This window comes from Harmonia axyridis, chromosome 7, assembly GCF_914767665.1.
Source record: "Harmonia axyridis chromosome 7, icHarAxyr1.1, whole genome shotgun sequence".
Classification (NCBI taxonomy): domain Eukaryota; kingdom Metazoa; phylum Arthropoda; class Insecta; order Coleoptera; family Coccinellidae; genus Harmonia; species Harmonia axyridis.
The window spans coordinates 30,165,375-30,189,587 of NC_059507.1; the positions used below are offsets into that span (position 1 = coordinate 30,165,375).

The 24,213-nt window shown below is 32.4% G+C and overlaps 1 protein-coding gene across 5 annotated transcripts in view; it reads left to right on the top strand.

Moving 5' to 3' along the window:
- Positions 1-4,992: 4,992 nt before the first annotated feature.
- LOC123684860 (ATP-binding cassette sub-family G member 1-like) overlaps positions 4,993-24,213 on the top strand; it is a 36,486-nt gene continuing 17,265 nt past the window's right edge. The window contains exons 1-2 of one of the 5 annotated variants that reach the window (XM_045624340.1): positions 4,993-5,196; positions 23,434-23,605. In XM_045624340.1, coding sequence (XP_045480296.1) covers positions 23,496-23,605 — 110 coding nt within the window. In that variant the 5' untranslated portion in view covers positions 4,993-5,196; positions 23,434-23,495. Of the gene's footprint in view, positions 5,197-5,681; positions 5,705-20,531; positions 20,752-23,433; positions 23,606-24,213 lie in introns of those variants that run through there. The other 4 variants (XM_045624344.1, XM_045624342.1, XM_045624341.1 and 1 more) reach the window with 4 other exon arrangements.

Here is a 24,213-nt window from a genome sequence, read left to right on the forward strand (position 1 = left end):
TTACTAAGCCCAGCCCCATTCACCATTTTTAGGCTAAATTTGCTGGATTTGCTCGGGGAAACACCGCAATTCCCAGAGAGAGGGCGCAACTACGACTTTTGGCTCGAGAAAGACTCGCCGAAGAATATTTTCATTTCCACAAATCATAAACGCGCAATTTGGAATTACAAATGGTTTCTAGATGGAAAAACTGTATGGCAGCACTTGTCAGCAGTTTACCCGCGGCAAAACTTGTCAGCTGTTGTTATAAAGGTAGTATGTTTTGTAAGCTGAGTGTATACAGAAAAATCTATTATTCATGAAATAATCTTGTCAAATACCATTCGGGAATCTAATTTTTGCCTGTGAAAAAATAACAAAATGCAAAGTAATATTTTTTTTACAAAAAGCATTTGTACAGGACCCAGGTGCAAAAATCCTCGTCTCTGATTCGGATTTTTGTTGCCACCAGTCATGGGCGCCCGCAAAATTTTTCTCAGGGGTGGGCAAATGAAAATTATTGAAAAACGATAAGGCGTCCATGATTGTTATTGATAACCGGAAAATTGTTGAGAATACTTTACTTACCATCTTTACGGATGGACAGAATTGTATTTGACCATGGATTTGTCATCAGTGAGTCGAATCTTATTGATCGAGAACATTCTCGACTCAAAAATCAAATCGATATCAAAGAACCGATACAGAACATTTCACAATAGAAACCCTGATTATAAATATTGTAGAGGGTCCGGTCAATCTACTAGTTTTTTATTTCTACCTTTTGAAACCCAATATTTACGAAGAATAAAAAGTCTTAGAGTCCGTGACATCTTAAGTCCGTCATAGTCATTCAACGTCAACTGTAGCGGAAGAAAACAGAAAAGAATATACTTACGTAGTCAAGTACATAAAAATTGATTTTGAATGATAGCAGTCTCGCCTTTTATTGTTTACTTTTCTAGCAACCTTCAACGGTATTCTTTATTCGATAAAGCTTCTGTTTGAAGCTTCGTAAGATTTTTTGGATATAAACTGTCGATTTTATGAAGAAGACAAGAAGTGTTAGTTATATCATCATTGAGAATTAAAGTACTTCAATACTCAATGGCAGTAGTTAGGGGTCAATTTCAGTGTTAGTTTCTTTGACTCATTCCATGATAATAGGTAAATATGAAATTTGGTGGGGATAATCTGATCACTTGAAATGTTTGGTTTCAATTAATTACGCATATTCACTTCATTAAGCCCTATTATTCGACATGCCGCATTATTACGCATGTCACATGCGTAATAATGAATATTGTATCCGATAGGTTAAAGAATCTTTTGACATGTGTACAATTTTATCATTGCTGTTTTCCAATTGTGCTAGGTCAGTTCGAAATTTATATATACCGATGAGTATTCATTACCTGACTAATGATTATAAAACAAGTACCCATGTATGTTAACAAAAAAATGTGTATGAGGAGTATTAAGAGCAGGTGAGTGTTTTACTGAATATTAGATTTTATAATTAATGAAAAAATTAGGAAAGTACTGGAGCCCTTGGAGTTCACATAACTTTATATATGGGGATATGGGAGATGGGACTTATAAATCCATTCAATTCCAAGAGCGTAAATGGCGCATGGATGACGAGAGTTTGAAAGCACCTTCTCTACGTCAGTGCTTTTCTCATTTTTATTTCGATATTCTGCTTGGATTTTCTATGTTTCTGACGACTTTATCGTTATGAAAGCAGCATGCATGATGATGAGGTAATAGATTAGATGAATAAGGAAATTTGTAGTGCATTAATTACTAAGAGCCTAAAAGCTAATTCATCGATTAATTTTGTGATCCGTACATTTTACGTTTTTCAGAATTTTTTTTTTTATTTCTTAATTTTGTTTCAAATGAGTTCACTTCCATGGTTTTTTCAACTATTTGGTCTCATGCTGTTTGTGTAAGAGATTATTATGGAATTCGAGTGATCGTGAAATATCATAGGCGTGCGCGTAAACAATGTCAACACTGATGTCAACAACTTCATACGCTTGCATATACAGTCCATTTTTCTCTTTAATTTTACTGAGCTATCGGACGTAACCCGTGCTGTTTTGAATAAAATCTTTGATATTGCTATCATTTAGGACTTAGGTAATGAAATGTTCAAAAACATAATTTTCTGAGTTTTTTTAGACATTGCTTTTGAACCTGAGACTGATTTTTCGGAATGTGATTGAATAACTCTATTTTAAGTTCATATTTGATATGATTTTTATTTGAATGAAGTTCATTTGATACCATGCTGCTAAAAAATGATCTTTACTTGAAGAAACAACACCTGCAATCCCAAAATTTGTATTTTGGGTCTTTGTGGTTATTTAATGTTACTGTGAGATTCAATTATTTAATTGTTTCGAAAAATGAATCAACCCATTATTCAGAGATTAACATGCCTTTATTTATAATGATTTGAAGCAATTTCGATATTTATGCTACACAAATTTTGTCAATGGCGAAGAAATGGGGGGGGACTGGGGGTAAATATTATTACTATTGAAATGATCCCAATATGGCAGGAGGCGAAACACCAAAACGATTATACCATGTCGTCCAGGTGTATATTCACTTATCAATACGCCGTTACTATGGGAAATTTACGATTTCTATTAGTTCATCAAAACATGGGTTATAATATCAGTTATAATATCACAAGAGCATATACAATAATCGTTTATACACCGATTCACGAGACGTAGTTCGCGAAACATCACGAGAGCGCAGCTCGAGTGGTGTTTCGCGAATTACGTCGAGTGTTGAAGTTATAGTATAATCGAAATATATTGTCTATGCTCGAGTTAGTATTCATTACGATTATATAATGAATAATTTCAATAACTATAACCAAAGCACTGCATTTTGATAATTCAATGATATTTCACTGAGCTTGACTTCTATTTTTTTGGCGAACGTCCAAGAATGTTACTATGGACCTGTCCCATACATTTTGTGAAGGGTGTTTTTTTTAGAGCTATAGAACTTTAAATTGCAATAAAACAACGATGGATTATTCGATTGACATGAATTTTATTTATCCGCAAGATAATCTTATGGCATTACATTTATATATGATTTCTGGCATATGACCACGGCTGGCTCGGTATATCGGCAATAACACGGTGAATGTTGTCTTCCAAATAGTCAAGGGTTTGTGGCTTATCCGCACAGACCAATGACTTTACATAGCCACACAGAAAGTAGTCTAGCGGTGTTAAAACACAAGATCTTGGAGGCCAATTCACAGGTCCAAAACGTGAAATTAGGCGGTTACCAAACGTGTCTTTCAATAAATCGATTGTGGCACGAGCTGTGTGACATGTTGCGCCATCTTGTTGGAACCACAGCTCCTGGACATCATGGTTGTTCAATTCAGGAATGAAAAAGTTAGTAATCATGGCTCTATACCGATCACCATTGACTGTAACGTTCTGGCCATCATCGTTTTTGAAGAAGTACGGACCGATGATTCCACCAGCCCATAAAGTGCACCAAACAGTCAGTGTTTCTGGATGTAACGGTGTTTCGACATACACTTGAGGATTAGCTTCACTCCAAATGCGGCAGTTTTGTTTGTTGACGTAGCCATTCAACCAGAAGTGCGCTTTATCGCTAAACAAAATGAAATGGACGTAGTGCGCGATACGTATTCCGCACAGAACCTTTTTTTTCGAAATAAAATTCCACTATTTGCAAGCGTTGTTCAGGCGTGAGTCTATTCATAATAAATTGCCAAACCAAACTGAGAATAAATCACTTGACAGCTGTTAAATCGGTCTTCATCTTGAATAGTAATGCCAACTTAAAGTTATATACCTCGAAAAAAAACACCCGTTATATTATGTCATATTATGTCATAAGGGATCAATCCCCAATATGGCAGGGGGCGAAACACCAAAACGATTATACCACGTCGTCAAGTGTATATCCACTTATCAATACGCCAAAGATCAATTTTGAATAACAAATGGTTTCTAGATGGGAAAACTTGACATCTGTTGCCATGAAAAATTACAATACCTTTGATAACAAGTTATTATGGTCTCATGAAATAGTCCTGTCAAATATCATTCGAAAATTTAATTTTTCCTGTGAAAAAAATCGAAAAAACACAGTTTTGCAATATATGGCTGTAGCGGTAAGTGGTATTCGAAATAAATAGATCGTAGACATCATACAATAAACTTAGGTTTTTGTTAACATAACGCCATCGAAATATTAGTCGATTTGTGTCATAAAGTCATTCTCGATTAAAAAAAAACAGCTAACGAGCCAAATTCTCATCATTTGCAGGAGGTTTTAATTTTCTGCTGTAATATGGAGAAACCTGCGGCTGAGGCTCATCGAATGCTCTCAAATACCTATGAAACCTTTTGAAGCATTTTGTGTTGATAGATAGCATCAAAAAAATTCGAGAAGAAAATCGAAAGAAAATGAGGAAAGTTCTGACGTGAAGTCAGAAGCTTTATCAATTCTACAAAATCCACAACGTGAGAATAACTTTTTCCTTGTCGGACAGTTAATTATCGGTTATAATATCTATATCAAAATTTTGCATTCTTTATATGGATTTAAAAAATTTAACCAGTAGGAGGAAAATTCATTATCGAAAAGGGGTGAATTCCAAAGGTTTTTGCCTTGCGCCACTATCTTATTGTTATCATTCCGACAGGTCGAGTGAGTACAGCTTCAGCACTGATCTTTCCCTATGCTCTGGAAAATTCTGAGAAATGCCCTAGGTTCGCGCATAGCAAACGCCGTACGGAAAATCGATCTGCAATGACCGAGTTTGCCTGAACTCCGCGCAATAAGGTCCAAAATAGCCCGATATGGGGTTCAAGGTGATCCTTACATGCACCAGAGTTCTCTTGCACTCGATTCGCACTAGCACCGAAGCCGATAAGGGTCAATATCGCAAGGTTCTTCCATAGGAAATCGACCTTATAGGTGATAGGATCGCACGATCGCCGGTACATTGTTCTACTACCAACAACCAGTCATCAGATCAGCTGGGATGTTTATAACGAAGCGTGTCCAGCTTCCTCTAGTATGAGATCGGTAACTTCGTGGTTTTAGTTGCGAGTCTAATGACATCGAGTGTTTTTGGTTTTGAGAGGGAAAGTGTGTGAAAAACCTGTTTTCTTACATGGAAATCCTTAGGTGTTAATGGTGAGCATTGTTATGGTTTCTTTGCACTTGAACTTATGTGGTTAAATGACTTTAAGTACTCAAAAAGCCGGTTATCTACTTTCGACTTATCTGTTATTCTTAACAATGAAATTTGTGTGAAAATCTGACAACTTGCCGACATAAAAGACTGTTTTGTAGGAAAATCGTTTGATTCGGCCTTTTGGGAGTCTGCAATCGGAAAATCCTAAAAATAAATAAAAAGGAAATTGGAAGAGACTCAACTGAATATAATTTTTTTTTAAATTATAATGTTTTGTTTTTACAGTGCTTAAGTAACAGGTTCTATTAAAGTATGAGTTATTAAATAAAAAAATTACTCTCTTGTCAGAATATTTATGATTTAAATCGTCAGAAAAAATGATTCATTATCAGTCATTAATTTCATAAAAACTGTAATTGGTTGTAATTAGGGGACATGTATTAGGTTCAAATTCGTAGTTTTTCACTCATTTATCTTTGTTCTGTTTCGAAAGATGGATACTATCAGGTATGTGGCAAATTTTTAAATAAGTGTGTACGTCTTTTGAGCAATATTCCTTTCAATTCTCCAAAGTTTGATGAAAATTCGATTGATGTTTTATTTTTTGAGCACTGTTTGATTTTTTTTATTTCAGTTCATCATTTCTGATCATAAATGTTTGGAGCCGTTAATTTTATGATTCATTTTTCCTTATTTTTCACAGAAAACTTTTATCCCCAAAAAAATATATAATTTCATAAATAAGAATCTTCCCGAAATCAAACGTTCTCAGTATTTTTCCTGAAATACGAATAAATTATTGAAAATTTGTATGTAACAATGTAACTACTAAATAATAAAAGATAAGACCGTGATAAAAATATGATATTAGTTAACTGTTATCGTACAACTATAATTATAGTTTCTATAGAGAAATGTCAAAAAAATCTAGTAATTGATTTCAACCAACATATCTGCATTATTCAACTGAATATCAAATTAGGCTCCTCTCGAAATATTAGATTCACGCTAATGAATAATACAACTGTTTTTTACTTGCCGTGACTTCTTTTACATATTTTTTTATCGATTGAAGACGCTTTGAAGTTATTATATAATATTGGAAGTATCGAAAAGTCAATTTTCGTTTATTATTTTTAAGAGCTTTTCTCGGAAACTATAGAAGCCATTGGCTTCAGATTTGGTACAAGAATCGGCATTTATCCTCCTAGTTTGAGAACACGATATGTACTTGAATTTTTCCGAAAATAAACAACACACATTCAAGAAAATCAAAATATTATTGCTACCATGACACTGTATACAATATTTTTATCGCACTTCTCTATACTTCTGGAGATATGAGTTGTTGAAATTTTCGATCCTGAGTTCGAAATTAATTAAATATTTTTCACATTTAGGCACCAATATGTCGTTTTTTCTTGATGATTTTATATTATTTCGTCACGTGTTTAATATTTTGATTTGGAAGAGGAAATTGATTGATCTTTTCATAGCTTTAGAATTTAGATAAAGCTTTTTTTGTACCTACCGAATTGCAAGCACTAAGCTGTTAATTTTTTCAGAAAAGATCTCATTCAAAGTGTGGATGAACTAATTTTGTAATTCGATATGTTTCTTCGCATCTTAAAGCGTGATTGGTTGAAATTTTTTCCCTTGAAATTTTCGGGCCGTTCAGATTTATTGTGGATAATTTTGAGCATGAAATTTGCTCTTCCGCATCTATGATTTTTGAAGGTTTAATACTGAGGAAATTGGAGCAAACAAATGAATAAAATGATGGAATTTGAAATACATGATATTGTAGTACCTAATTGAAAGAACACTTATTTCATGAAGGTATATTTTTAGCAATGACTTCTTGGAACATGCAATAAACAATTATTGGAATGTTTATATCAATCATTTACGAGATAGATAACTGATTTATAAACTAGTTCGTATCGAATTCTCCAAACGTTACAAGTTGTTGATCAGTTCCGCTTCTGGGATGTGCGTAGAAAAACAAATTGATATTATTTCAGAACAGATTTCGGAACTTGTTTTATGCGTTACGAAAAATTATTAATCACAGAGAAATTATGGGTATTATAACTTTTTCAAGGTTTTGCTTTTGTATAATTAAGGTATAATGATGAGCACATTAGTACAAATTGAAGTCGCTTGTTCGTTTTCAAATTGTTTTTTTATTATACTGATGACTATTGATGACAATTTTTTGGTCGTATATTTTACAATTTCTTCAACTGGTTTCGTTCGTGGTAATTTAGCCATTTTAATTGGAATTTGATTATATTGGTTGCTGAATATATTTCCTTTCTGACAAATGATTCGTCATATCCTGACATCTTCAGGTTAAACTATTATTGCTAATTGTGAAATAAAATAATGGAATTAAATATTGTTTTAATTCGTAATCTCAATATCAATTCATCAATGTCATAATTTCCATCAAGTTATCAATTCTTGGAATTTTCAAATAAATAAATCATAGAAAATTCAAGAAAATATCAAAACTTACTCAACATTTTCGTGACCGCATAACCGATGGAGTTGAGATTTTGGGTGTTGATGTGAAATAACAATTTTAAGATGTATGAAGAATTTCAGTCTAATCATAAGAGCCATATTAAAATCAAAAAGAATTGAAAAAGATATAACAAATATATTATAATATTATTAATAATTATAATACATATCTGATCGGGTTGAGATTGTGTCTGTATAGGTATATAGAATAACATTTTCATGCTTAGTGCAACATTTTATGTGTGTGTATAGCATCCTCATCAGAACCATAGAAAATTAAAAGCAGAGAATTGGTGAAGAAAGACCCAATTTTTTCGTGATCGAACATCTAATCGGATTAAGATTTTCCTTGGAAATATATAGAACAACTAAAAAAAGAGGAAAGCATTGATGTCACGTCAGGAGTTTTTGAGAGCTTCACATTCATGTGCCAAATGCGCCTTCACATCATACCCTTCCTCATTTTTGGAGAATTGTAGCTTGTGTACTAATTAGATTACTCTGATGCTGATGATGTATAGAATATTTTCACTGCAAAGGTCTAGATCTTACAGTTTTGAAGTATTTTCTAAAATTCTATTTTCATTTTGCAATAGTTTCTTTCTCCGCCGATGAATATTTGTTGTGAGTTTTTATATTATTATTTTATTTATATTGAACTAGTACTTAAATTTGCACCGTATTTGATTTATGACTTGTATACTAGATTATCCGAAATGTTGAACTTGAAAATATAAAAACATAGAGAGAAATAGATATTGTTTCAGGAAATTATCGGACATTAAACATTATTCTAACACTCTAATTGCTGTAATTATAATAATGTTTGATGTTATTTAATTCCAGAATAAACTCGTTTGAAATTTAAATGCAAACTTTCCAATTGAATGCAAAACAAAGTTTCAAGTAGATCTGAGTTGTCCTATTATATCTCCACAGTATTGGAATTATAGTTTCTCTAATTCTGTGGTTATTCCGTTCATTCTTCCACATCTTGTAGAACAAAATCGTGCGAGAATATATCAGAAACGCACAGTTTTCATGGTTATATTTTATTATTCTATGTTGGCACTCCGAACTTTCCGCTACGGCTTTATCTGTCAATTCATCAAATTGCCTTAAAGAAATCAGTTCTGCCAACCAACATTTTTCAATGCAAAAATCACTAAATTATATTTATGGAAATATTTCATTAATTTCAATGAAAATGCAATGAATTAGAGAATAGTATATTCTAAAACAAGTTGCAGAATGGGCTCCTATTCCAACACGAATGCGAAATTCGAAAACGAGCGACGAAGGAGCGAGTTTTGGAACGCATGAGTGTTGGAATTGCCTTCTGCAACGAGTATTAGACGATATTTTCTCTATTTCAGTCAAGTTTTGCGAAATATTGTCGAAATTCAATGAAAAATTCAGATTATATATCCTAGTGACTTTTGTATTGTATCTTGGCAGTTGGTGTGACTGTTACGAAAATTGACAGATTACGGAATTTGAATATGAATCGTATGTTTCGAATTTAGACATAATTTACAATTATACATTAAATTCGTGAATTATGTCTGACGAAATCGATTGAACACTACCTGAATTATGAGAATTTGCGAATATGTAGCAAATCATTTCTCTATATCCCCAAATTATATTATATTGACAATTATTGACGTTTGTTGAAATTTGATAGGATTGGAAGTCAGCATAGACAACCACAAAACGAAAAATATATCTGAAAACGATGCTGTAATGAGTTCATTACAGCACTGTTTTTTAGAACTGTAATGAACTCATTACGATACAGAAATAGAGAAAATAATGTATAATACTCGTACAGAAGGCTCATTCTACCACTCGTTCATTCCAAAACTCGCCACTTCGTGGCTCGTTTTTGAATTTTGAACTCGTGGAAGAATATAAATGCCTTCTGCACTTGTATTATAAATAACTATTCTCTAATTCTGTGGTTATTCCGTTCATTCTTCCACATCTTGTAGAACAAAATCGTGCGAGAATATATCAGAAACGCACAGTTTTCCTGGTTATATTTTATTATCTATGTTGGTTCTCTGAACTTTCCGCCACGGCTTTATCTGTCAATTCATCAATTTGCCTTAAAGAAATCAGTTCTGCCAACCAACATTTTTCAATACAAAAATCACTAAATTATATTTATGGAAATATTTCATTAATTTCCATGAAAATGCAATGAATTAGAGAAAATAATGTATAATACTCGTACAGAAGGCTCATTCTACCACTCGTTCATTCCAATTTATATTTATATTATATGTATTTATAAAGATCTCCATCAGCTGAATGAGAATTAAATTTTTAAATGCCTCCTGTATGAAGGATGTGCATCATAATACTCCTGTTGAATATTTGCAAATTCTTGAGTGATTTTTGACGATTACTATGTCAAGCATTCAGATTCGAAGATCTGTTGCCTAAAACGCCCTATTCTACCACAAGGATTCGATTAAAATTTATCCAGTTCTAGTTCTACGCGTAGTGAAGTTATTCTAGACTTCAGTAGAATTTAATTACAACACACTGTACGACATTCTTATCGTTTCCAAAGGTTGACCATCAAAAATAATAAAACCTAAACTAGAATACGCACGTGATCATAGTGAGTCATCTTTGATTTTAGAAGAAACCTACCATGAATAATCATCAATCTCGAACAATGAACACAATTGATTTCTGCATTGAAATTTATCAGAGTTGGAGGAAATTTGATATCAACATGACTCAAACACTTTGTATGGAATAATCGCCATCATTTGCAACGATACAAACAAATAAGCATGTTTTATCAGTCAATTTCAAGCGCTCTTTCACGAAACAGATCGCTCTATCATTCGGTCACAATGTCTCTATAATCTTCGAATTTAGCGCCGGGAATGGTCTCAAACGATAAGGTTCGATTAACTAATGGATAACCAAAACCAATTCCTCGTCAAATTAGATTCTTTCTGTCCTACCGGCCGTAAACTGATAATTCTTGAACGGACAGTCTTGGTGACAAATTTTGCACCACGAATGGTCTCAAACGATAAGGTTTGACTCACTGATGACGAATTCGTGGTCTTATTTGAGGATATTCGAACACAAGACCTAGAAACATGAATTTTTTTGGGCAACAACATCCGAAATGATGTTTTATTGTTAATTTGGAAACTGCTCATCCAATCTAGATGAAATTCTTAGTAATTGAATGTAAAATGACATTTCAAGCTTCTTGCAGAATTTCATATTGATCGTTTAACGAAGAACGGAAAAAATTCAAGAAGAGTATCGAAAAAAAAATTACCTGCTATTTATGTGAGCCAAAAACCGACGGATTTGAGATTTTGGATGTTGATTTGAAATAACAATTTCAAGTTCTGTGCGAACTTTCAAACTGATCACATCATATCAGAAACCTAGAAAGTTCATGAAGAATATCGGAAAAAAACAATACTTCCGTGACAACGGGTTGGAATTTTGGGTGTTTATAAAGAGCAATATTGCCAAGATTCGTGCGAAATTTTGTGTGATTAGCATCATCAGAACCTTGAAAAATTCAGTCGGAATATCTACGGAAAATGGGGAAAGTGTACTAACATAAATTTTGGAGCTTTTGAACGCTTGTCTTTCGTGCGCCAATTGCGCCCTTGCAGATCATCTGTATATTTATGGAACGTCTAGTAGGATTTTTTTCCATAAACGAACACTGAAAATTTCAAGTCCCTAGGTTTTATGAACGATTTCCCAAGGATATCATTTATTAGAACTAGAATTAGAAACTTTTTTTTCTATAAGCAAGGTCATTATTGATTAATGAATTCGATAAGTATTGTCCGAAAAGCATTCAAATTTCCGCCACTTAAGAGGAAGTGGGTTGAAATTGACTGAGGCATGTTTGAACAACTCTTCAATATCATAACATCAACATTATCCAGAAAGACGATGAAATGTTTTCATAATTCCGACAAAATCACAATCTTGTTCGATTTCCTGTATTATTATACTTTTGGTTGCACCGGAGTTATCAGCCGATCAAGTTAGGTACATCAATTACATAAATTAAGATTATTGTCGAATATGTGAGAAAATATGTGTTATATTGAATAATACAATAACTTTTTTTTATTTCCTTTTCCAGAGAAATATATACATATTGATGAGATTTAAATTTACCAAATTATTTTTTCTGAAAAAGAAATAGGAAGCAAATTTTCACCTTGTATTCTATTTCAGTATTGTGACGATCTATAGCCATCTACTCCACTGCTTTTCCTCGAGAAAACGTAACAGTATATCTTGCCAAATTCTTGCTCCTTGTTTTCTCTTTCTAATGTTTGGCAGAATCTATCTGAAAAGCGAAAGTGGGAAGTGAAATGGTAGGTACAAAGTAATGTAATAGAAATTCGCTTCTGGAAATAGCGGATTTTCATCAAGGATTGGCTTATTTTTGGATGAAGACGTTAATGAATAGAGCAACCATTTGAAAAATCAACTGCAAAACGTTTATATACCATCTTTATGTAGATTCAAAAATTGTGCATCACGCTTTATACCCGAACTTTTGTGTTTTTTGTGCCTATGGTTATGTTGTTATTTATGCTTTTAAAGCAGGGGCGTGAAAATTCTTTGATTCAGGCGCCCAAATTACTCGCGAAGGCTCTGACAATTCCTATTTCCAAATTGACCTTTCTAATATTTTTCTTAAATATTAATCGGAGCACAATATTTATGGAACCCTTTGTCGGATTGTGATCCCTTGGATGAAATTAATATAACAACCACCGCTAATAGGAAATAAAAAATATGTTGGTGAATTAATTGTATTATTTGGTGTATTGGCTATGCATTCCTTTCAATTCACTGAAAGTTGAAGGTTGGGTTTTCTTTCCCACAAGAATCTCCTCAGCAACTATCTTATTTGTTAATGAATTGAACTATCTGCAACATTGCTAGATTTCCAGCCACCATGGCTTTTTATAACTTTATTTAATATATGTAAATGATAATGAGGGCTTTTTTTGCACCAGTCAAAAGCAGCATGAAAAAATACTCAAATGTAACTTGATCTACCCATTGCTTCAAAGTATCCATTTTGAGGCATAGTATAGCTACTATCATCTAGTTGTCTATATATGGTCAGGTGGCCAATTGGTATCAACAGGTGATTTATTTTCGAGGTATATAAATTTAAGTTGGCATTACTGTTCAAGATGGCGACCGATTCAACAGCTGTCAAGTGATTTATTCTCAGTTTGGTTTGGCAATTCATCATGAATAGACTCACGCCTGAACAACGCTTGCAAATAGTGCAATTTTATCTCGAAAATAATGGTTCTGTGCGGAATACGTATCGCGCACTTAGTCCATTTCATTTTGTTTAGCGATGAAGCGCACTTCTGGTTGAATGGCTACGCCAACTAACAAAACTGCCGCATTTGGAGTGAAGCTAATCTTCAAGTGTATGTCGAAACACTGTTACATCCAGAACAACTGACTGTTTGGTGCGCTTTATGGGCTATTGGTCCGTACTTCTTCAAAAACGATGATGGCCAGAACGTTACAGTCAATGGTGATCGGTATAGAGCCATGACTACTAACTTTTTCATTCCTGAATTGAACAACCATGATGTCCAGGAGCTGTGGTTCCAACAAGACAGCGCAACATGTCACACAGTTCGTGCCACATTCGATTTATTGAATGACACCTTTGGTGACCGCCTAATTTCACATTTTGGATTGGAATAATCCATCGTTGTTTTATTGCAATTTAAAGTTCTATAGCTCTAAAAAAGACCTTTATATGCGTTCTTCTATTCGTGATGAAGCAAATAGCAGTACAACGAGCAATAATTAGATTGTTGCATGTTTATATTCGTTATCGTTCCTTCTAGAACACGGTAATTGATGTTTACATCTAAGATTGAAATATCGAAAAAACTATCGAATTTCAAATATGTATGTATGTAGTATATTAGGTTTTGATAAACTGAATAGAAAAACCTCTATATCTTTACTTATTACGTGGATTCGAATATCGGCCTATAGGAAATGGAAATAACCTTGGTGTAAAATTTGCAGCGTTTTATAAATGGGAATCATTAAGACTTATCGACATGTTTTCAAAATTCGAGGTCAGTCAGTCAAGTATATAATAACAATCTTTATTTTTCCGTATTCACCTGTTCTATTCTGATGTTGTTTACTTTTCATTATCAGTCCAATAATTTCGAGGACATTTTGAACTCTTATTTTTTTTATCTTTCATGCGTTAATCTTATGCATTAGTATGTAGTGGTTTTCTTTGTTGTATTCAAAAAAGATTGTATGTAATTAATTCTCGAAAATGACATATCTCAGTTATAAATCTATAGATTATAAGAATTTGATTGAGTCCACTTCAGTTGATGATACTTCATATGAATCATTGTAATTTGGCTTTAATACATTGATTTTCACATGATCGAATGAGGAAATCTGAAATAATTTATTGACCTATCACAAAATTTTTTGCTATTCAGTTTAACGAAGTATCATGGGTTCTACTAGATTCATTCTAAACTGGCAGTACTAAATGCAAATCGAATGTACAAGAAAAACCTGATTCCACCAAGTTATGGCTATAATAACTAATGAGAGTAAAATCTATCTATGCTAGTCAATATAAGAACTTCAGATGGTTTCCATGCAGTAATTTAATCAGGAACAACTAACAATTCGAATTATTCAAATGATTCAATTATTATTGTGAGAGTTTGTGTTTTTTTTCTTATAACCATTGTGATCCAAAATCTTTACGACCTAATTAGAGGCACTCATTAAAACTTATTTCTCTAACATATACACAAATTTATCTTGGGGCGTTTCACAAAACATCAGAGTTTATAAGTGTTGTATACTGAAAGGGTTAAAAACTATATCAATTGTGTACATTCAAAAAGAAGTAATATGAATATGAGTATCCCACTCTTTGATTTTGGGTCACAATTGGGTGCAAAGTAATACTATGTACGTGAATTTCCTTTTGTTTCAGTTCTGCTAGCTTAACGGTCAGTAATACTAGCAGAAACCAGTTTTTTTGAAAACGTAAATTCAGAATTTTGGTAGTGGATTTAAAAGCCTCAAGTGTTTATGCAAAGTACAGTGTAATGTCGTTTGTGAAATGTCTTTATTCCCAAAATCGACGAGAAATGGATAAATCTGGATTTTCGTGAACACTACAGGCTACATCAATAATATTCTCAGTTGGTCTTGAGCGACGCAAATAGTTTCGTCGATAAGTGAAGCAATCTCAAACGTTTCCCTTAATTACCCTCCTTTTCTACTAATTGCAAGAATTCAAATACATTTGTACGTCTTTTTCTGGGCTTGAGATTATCGTAATGAACCAATTTTTCGTCGACAGTCACAATGCGATGCAGAAATCTCTTTCGTCTTTGCATTGCAAGCCGCTGTTCACAAGCAAACACGCCATTCAACATCTCCCGGCTTCAACTCGTACGGCATCCAATTTTATTGTTTCTGATTCATTCCCATGACTTTCAGGCGTTTTGAAATGGCTTGTTGCGTTACTCCCAATGATCCTGCGAATTCTTGTTGCGTTTGACACGAGTCTTGATCAATTAATGCCTCCAATTCTGCATCTGACGAGAATTTGGCTCGTAAGCTGACATGTTCAATCGAGAATAGCTTTATGATGCAGAAACAAATCAACTAATATTTCGATGACGTTATGTTAACAAATACCTAAGCTTATAGTATGATATTTACGATCTATTTGTGGGTTTTGGTCCTTATACTGTGACTAGAGTAGTTCACGGCCAAGGAAAATTTAGGGAAATAAAAGATCGGGATAAAAATACTTATATTCAATTTATTTCCAACCCACTAAAAGAGTTTGAAGAAGATGATACTTTGTCTAATCGATTCTTAGGGTCGCTGATCACTTCGTCCGTCTCGGGAACAGATGTGAGAATCTCTAATCTTCTCGTTGTCGGTGCAAGTGTTGCACATATGTTGTAGATGTAGTTTCTCGTATACTGGTCTGAACTCAATTGAATTATTCCCCCTGAAATGCCGAGTTTTATGGGCATTCAGGCTGTTTTCCAGTTGACCGTTAGCAAAGCCTTTATACGGATCCCTTAGGGGTGTGGCTTTGATAATCCTAAGTTTGTACACCGAATTCTTCAGTTCTCGAACTTAGAATATTTTCGAAGGAAACGATAGATTCCCTACATATTTATTTCGACTACCACTCACCGCTACAGCCATTTATTTCAAAAAGGCGGAAGCAAAGTTGTACACCTAATATAACAAAATGAAACTTCGTATTGGAAAATCTTCACATCCAAATGTAAACCTTTTATTTTCAATTTCATACTTTCTTCAATGCTGAAATAGCTTTGAATTTGATCTGTTAACCCGTGTATTCGGTTTCCTTTGACGTTAATGCATTCATTTATCATTAATATGGATCATTAACAATCACTTTCGTCTACATTAAACAGTGTTGTTGTGCGGGATCGAATGAACATTTTGTTTCTACCACTTCATAGACGAATCCCGCGAGTATTCCTCCTACTATTAGCCAATTTCAATTATTATCTATCGTCATCGTTTGCGGGAAGTGAACTATTAGTCCAGACTTCGGGTTAATGAATTCCATCTGTCATCAGTGAGTTCACATAATATGAATGAGAGAATGGCTGGATTATCTTGGGTTCATCGTATGCGAAATTCTCGATCTGGTTATGAATGGAAACAATAACTTGAGGAAACAGTCGCCTGTTTTGTTATTGAGATTAACACGATTTGAATTTCTGTCGCTATATATGTTATCTTGATATGAAGGAATTCTAATTTTGTGTATTTATATTCAAAAAGCAATAGGCTACATGGCAGTTTGAATACAGGAATAGTACCATATATTTAAAATTTTAAGGCAGTCTTTGCTTATTATTTCTACTTTCAATCTAGCTCGAAAATGTTATTTTATTTATTATACAACCCATTTTTTGATGAACCAATAGGATCCGAGAATTTCCCATAGTTACAGCGTATTGATTGGTGACTTGGTATAATAGTTTTGGTGTTTCGCCTCCTGCCATAAAAAATAAAAGTCAAGCTCAGTGAAATGCCATTGAATTATCAAAATGCAGTGCTTTGGTTATAGTTATATTGAAACTATTCGCTGTATAATCCTAACGAATACCAACTCGAACATGCACAATATATTCCGATTATACAAACCTTTTCAGTCGACGAAATTCGCGAAACATCACGAGAGCGTAGCTCGAGTACGTCTCGTGAATCTATGTATAATCGATTAGTGCCTATGCTCTTGTCATATTATAACTGACTATTTTCCTCGTCTTAATTTCCACCAATCACAAACGAACAATTTTGAATTACAAATGGTTTCTAGATGGAAAAACTGTATGACAGCACCTGTAAGCAGTTCTTTTGAGTTCACCCTCAGTAAAACTTGACAGCTATCGTCACCAAAAATTACAATACCTTTGCTAACAAGTAATTATAGTCTCATGAAATAGTTTTGTCAAATATCATTCGGGCATTTAATTTTTCGTGTGACAAAAATCGAAAAAACACAATGCAATGTAAAATTTTATAACAAAAAGCATTAGTGAAGGTGCAAAAATCCTCGTCTTCGACTCGGATTCTTGTTGCCATCAGCACTCATGCTTCTTGTTGAAATATAACTCTGAAACGTGTTTTTCGATTTTTTTGGGAAAAATTATGTGCCTTCATAATATTATTTAGGGAAATCTTATTCCGAATGTTTATATTAAAAGTAATTTTTACAACTTTTTCAACTTATATGATTCGGCTTTATTTTTGAGAGAATTAATTTGGTGGAAACCGCAACCTTAAAAGTTACACTGTTGTCAAGATATAAGAGGAAATTGGAAAATGGCGAAAATGAAAAGTTCTCATTTCAACATTTTGAAATTGATGAATGATGTCCTTTAAATGTGACCAAACGAAAAATTCTGACTGTATTGAATCTGTAGACCTTGGTGGCTCCGAATATTTCAACTATTTGAAGTTTACAAATATTCATAGGTTGATTTGCCTTGTGAAACTGAAACTTTCGATGATTTTTATAGTTTGATAAAAACATAACTTGTAACATAACTTCAAAACTAATTACACCAATGGATTCTATTGGCTGCAGAATGTTCTCGTTTCATTTTTATAGCACCAGTAATAAAGAATTAATGAGAACTTTTCCATTCACACCATTTTCCAATTTTATCTTATAGCTTCGAAACAGTTGAACTTATAAGATTGCAAATTTGGGACACCCGATACAGTTATTCATGAAACCTTGTATATGAGATGCGATTTGTACTGATTTCATTGTTCTCTCTTTGTATATTTAAATGGAAGGCTCTGATGATACGATCTTTCAAGCATTCAAGCAATTATTTTAGATACAAAATAAATAATAACCTTGTCGGATCTGCTGTTACGGAAATATTGGGTAATATTTTTTATACTCTGCTTGAATTTTGTATGGTTCTAACGACATCATCAACCTCAACGTTCGCATTATGCTTGAAGTTTTTATTATATTTCCACACGTGGAATTTTAGTACGAAACTTTGCACGAATCTTGAAATCGTTATTTTATATCTACACGTATAATCTCAACTGATTGTCTGTGAAATATTGAGTTTCGTTTTCGATATTCTTCTCGAATCTTCTGTAACTGGAAGAGTTCCAATAAGTTATTCGATATTTAAATGCAAAATTCCAAAATAATCAGAAAAAAACATTTTGGATGGCTATTGTTTAGGAATAATTTCATCAAATCAGAATTTCACACTGATAGTAAAATTATGAATTCAGAACCAATTTAGGTAATTGCTATGATGGCTGAATTTTCGACCTACTAGAATATTCATTATAATTATGTTACTTTGATTTCTTAGGTTTGAGGAAGAAATAAGCTGCAATTAAAGCAATTCCAGCGTAAGTTGCCATTGATACGTGAGCCCTCCCTCTTATCGTGGTGCTGTTAAAATATCTATTTAAACCTTTAAGAGAAGGATCATCCATTGGAGAGTCTCCAGACATTTCGATAAAGCTATAAGTACTTTATGTAATTAATATAATTACGCAATCTTCTGAATTTACGGAACCCATTGTGGGTTTTTGACCATTAACGAACTCAACGGAGATATTCGAACCCTGAATCCTGACTGAAAAATTCAAGTAATAATAATAATAAAAAAAAGGAAAATAATAAATCAATAAAAGGGAAATAGTTCATCAAAAACAAAAAAAGAATTAGTAATTATTGAAGTACATTATGTTTGAATGACAATGTTGTTGGTTGAATCTAACTACCCTAAATAGAAATGACAGATATTGAATTCTAGGAAATAATAAATAAAATAAAAAAAAAATAAAATAACCCAAACTATTTCCCTTATTGGGAAACCTTGTAGAATAGTACATATACTACGTAGTATTCTAAAATTAAATGCTTTTGTTCGATTTCTCTTTCTCCTCTACCCGCATCAAATGATTATCACATTATTTCTCAGGGAACTTCCATTATTCCTACTTATTGACCTAAATCGTTGAATAGAATTGTTGTTATGGTTTGTGAATTGAAAATTATCGAATTTATTATTTATATTTCGTCCATCATTATTTCTCGACGTGTTGAATTACTTGTACTTGAAAAAGGTATCGATTGTTATAACAATCGATACTTTCGTAATCCATTAGTCCATTCCATTTCCATAGTGAATAATAATCATATATGCCATGTATAACACAGTATTTAATTGGATTGAATATGAATGTAAATATTTGAATAGATTAATTATTTAACTTGAATACATTTTTCATTACAAGGTTTTACCTATTAGGTATTCATCAGAAGCAAAAAATTGCGGATTGTTGCGCCAATTTCACTCACACAAAATTTTGAAGGGTCATATTTACGGAACCCCTAGTTGGATTTTTCTCATTAACGAACATAACTCTTAACTTATCTGTGTTTAAGTTCAAAAATACTTCATCATTTCTTCCCGTACGTAGGTTATAAGCTGTATTTTTGTACTATTTTTTGTTACCAAAAATGTTTTATCCTCATAGTTTTATAGTTTGTTTATTCGATTCGGAATTCTGAACAAATAAAACAGAGTTCAAAGCTCTAAGCTCTGAGCATAAAATTTATTATTAGGCCATTTCAATGGATATTCTACAAGAAAGCAGGAAATAATGAAGCATTGTAAAACATTTAATGTGCTTTCATCTGATATTTTGATTGTTTTAAATCTATACTACTCAAACATAAACTGTGAATATGTTAGTATCAGGTGAAATAAACCAGGTCCAAAATAATTATTTCAACATATTCTTTGTGTTTCAATGTATGATTCCTACATGCTAAGTGCACCATAGGAGCTACTTAAACTGTTCGTGGGTAAACAAAGCAGGAATACCAACTGAGACGAAGGACAGCCACGTTCGAGACACCAAGGTTGCTATTATGCGGTTCTTGACCCATTTCTATTTATACTCGACGAATATAAATACTAAAAGATTCGTTCTCAACGGCTTCAAAAATATTGATAATTGTACATCGAAATCTGATAAAGCAGATAATTCTCATTGCATAAAGATGAGGAATTTAACACAGTACAGCCTACCATACAATCATCATATTGCCATAATTCCATCTCGTTGACCTTTAATCGCAGTAATTGACAGTATATATTTATTCTGTTACTATCAAAACTGCCCAAATGATTTCAGAGCAAGTTCTGAGGCATTCTGGGCAAGACAGACAGAGCAGACGTGCGACAATATCAGAAAAGGGGGGAATAGTAGCTTAGTTTATTTATAAGGCTATACTGTGAAACGTTGGTTGCGTAAAGAATGCGTATAGTGATTTATTGTGTACAATAAATGGTATGAGATATACTAACGCTATTCTAACATAAGTTATATTTCACTTTGGTTGATTCCTTCAAATGGTAATATATTAATTTAGTTAACCTCAATAATATCGCTTGAATTGGTCTTTCTTTCGTCTTGAAAAAACATTTAATTTCTTTGTTCTGTGTTTCGGGTTGCTTTGTTGTTGATTGTAGGTATGTAATATTTTTTACGTTTAAATTTGCGTTATTATAATCATTCTAAGATATTTTCAAACAATACGATATAGCAATGAATATTATCATGTTGAATTAACTTATATATGTAATTTCAGATTACCCAAAAATGTAAAAAGAGTCTGCGTGTTTTAGATTATCTATTTTTTCCTGGCATTTTTGTGAAAAAATTTGGATGTTACGCACTTCCGCTACATCGGTATCACTTTTTAAAAACGTTTGGATAAGAAGCTCTGAAGTTTTCAATATTAGTTCCAAAACCAAAGTCAATTCAAAATTTTCATATAGAAACACTGAAAATTTTAATACCTATACCTTGAAGTGTCTTCCTTTGTTTTTCAAAGATTTTTCTCATTCCTCAAAAGGTGACTTATAGAATGAAAAAATCTCTCTCGGGAATCGAACTTGTGTCCTCTTGGTCCAATGACTTAATGCACTTCAAATTTTTTTTCAGAAGGGACTTACCGAAAATAAGGACTTCTCGATGGAAAATATTTAATTCAATACAATCCTTTGCAAGAAACTTTTGGAATTTCAAATTTCTGTATACTTATGTAATCACTTTTGGAATTTTTCATAATTTAATTCCTTCATTTTCCACTTTCCACGTGATAAATATCATGCAGATGGGTCTTATAATTTTCGAGAAAATCTTTGAACGGAAGACGGGCGAATTTTTCATTCGATTTTTGGATTCTACACATTTTAAAATGTAAACAAAAATTATTGCATAATAACTATCACCAGAAATAATAAGCCAAAATTGAAAAAAAAAATTCTTTTTTTAAATGTCTCAAAAGTCACATGACTTACGCACGCGAATTTCAAAGGAGTTGATGGATAGAGTTCATTATCCTACTAAACAAACTTGAGTAGGTATTCTTAAACAAATAAAGACTTTCCATAATAAGCTAGTTCCGCGTGTTGAACACAATTGGAAATGAACTATTATTATTGATACAATTTTACAGATTTATTTCGATGAATAAGTATTGTATATACATGCAATATATGGTTCACAGCACTGTGCTGGTTAATTGCAAATTATCATAAAAATAGATGCTTTTGAACAAATTTCTGTTCATTTTCCAAAAAAAAATCATCAGAAATCAATTCTCAAAGTAGATATACGTAGAATCTGAAAAACGAAAAAAAAAATTCGCCTGCGGTTTTTTTTGAAAATTAGAGAACAATTTGTATGAAAGTTGGTAGAAACATGGGTTGTGATATCAGTTTATTGATTAACGAGTTTTAAAGATCAATCAAGGAATAATTTAAAATAAAAAATTTTTTCGTTGAAAATTATATTTAACAAAATTGATTAAATTGGTAATATGATACATGATACAAATTTTCTACAGAAAAGTCACTGCCTGATAGTTGTGAAGCTATAACTTGAAAATTTCAATCAGAATAAATAACCGGAAAATCCTGTAGAAGTTATTGTTATTGTAGGAAGAAATATTATACCTTTGTTCAAAATTTGTAGTGTTCATATCACAATCAATATCTCTTTTCCTTTTTCGCGAAGTTTAAATAATTGAATCCTATTTTTTTACCGCTAATATTGTCGGAGCTATGGAATTTTCGACAGTTTTTAAACCATCTACTGAGAAAATCATCATAATGTAGGTTCGCGTGATGAAAATGATTGAGAAATTAACCTATTTTATTGATCAACCTCTACAACTGACCTAAATTATCAATCATTTAGGAACTGCAATTGGACCGAACAATTGCATAATCAAATGTTAGAATGACCTAATTCCCCTTCTATATCCAAGAAATATACACACAAAAAAATAATAAAGCTGAAAAAATGAAGAAATTCGACACTGCGCCAATTGCTTTTGATGACTACATGATGTCGAGTATTTTCTATGTATAAAATAAAATAAATTTAAATCTAGTCGGTTTTCTTGTTGGGGAAATTTTTCGTATATCTATCGATATTCTGTTTGATTTTTCTCTGGTTTTAGAAAGTCTATCAACCTGAGATTTCGAATAAGGCAGGTTATAGGAAGCTATTTTAAAAATTTCTAGGATTTTATGTTACAAAATTTGAATATCATTGTCAAGAAATGAAATCTTAAGCTCCTGTTTGGGGAATGAGCGCTCAAAAACTACTGTAGAAAAAGTATTGTTTCACATGTTATTTATTTCATGTTGGAAATTTTTCCAGAGATGAATTCTAAGTTGTTAATTTTAACCTTTGATATTTCGGTAGAGACACCGTGAAAAAGAACAGGTTACGACCTAAATAAAAGGGGGAATAAGGGGAACGAGTAGGATAAAATTCATCAGAAGAATATTTTTTTTCGCATTGAATGGGACGAACAAATTAATTTTTTCACACATTACATAACGCTGATAATTCTACCGATCATCAGAAATTTATTGTTTATTTTGAAGGTTCATGAATAATGAATAGGTTCATGAATATTCAATAGGTTCACTAATAAAAAGAACCCAAACTGAAGAACTGCGATATGTATCGTCATCGTCTGATTATTTGCTTAACTAATAATAATTTTTTATTTTCAGTTTCTGGACTCCTAACTCTGAAGAATGAATTCATGACAACAATATAGACTTTGCTGCTCAATATGGAAGAACTGAAGAGCATTAACATTCAAATACAGCCTACTGGCGACACTCAAGCACAATCAGTTTGCTATAAAGTGAATGAATCTCTAAACAATGCATGTGATACTAGGTGGGTTAATATTAATATTTTGTAGATATATCGATAAAAATGAGATAAAATATGAAACACCTCTTGACATTCCAGAGCAGTACATTTCAATTCTATTTGTTGAGACTTTCAAAAAAAAAAATGAAAAAATATTAGTATATTATTAAAGCAATACATATTTCTAATTTCATGTTCATACCTCATACATTTTTTCAGCAATGAATTCTATTGAATTTAAGTGCTTTATATATCCCTTTTATATTCATAGAGCAGGTTTACAAATAAGAAAATTTTTGTTCCAAATTTGGGAGTGAAAGAATTTTTTTTTTATCTAATTCAAGAAGGTCATAAAATACCTGAAAATAAAAAAAAAAACGTTTTTGAATACTAAATTTTATCTTCTATAATATAAATCTGGTGAACTGTTTTTTTAGCGGTCGTTTTTCCTAATGGATCGCTCTGTCATTTCGTCATATTGTTGAGTATTGAGAAAAGGTTTAAATTTGTAGGATTTTCTTTCAATTATTCATGGATCGAATTCATGACTTGATAAATCATTCATTGGATTAGTGACTTTTCGAAAATACAGAAAATTGTCTAATTCTCTTCTTTTCAATTCGAATAATATA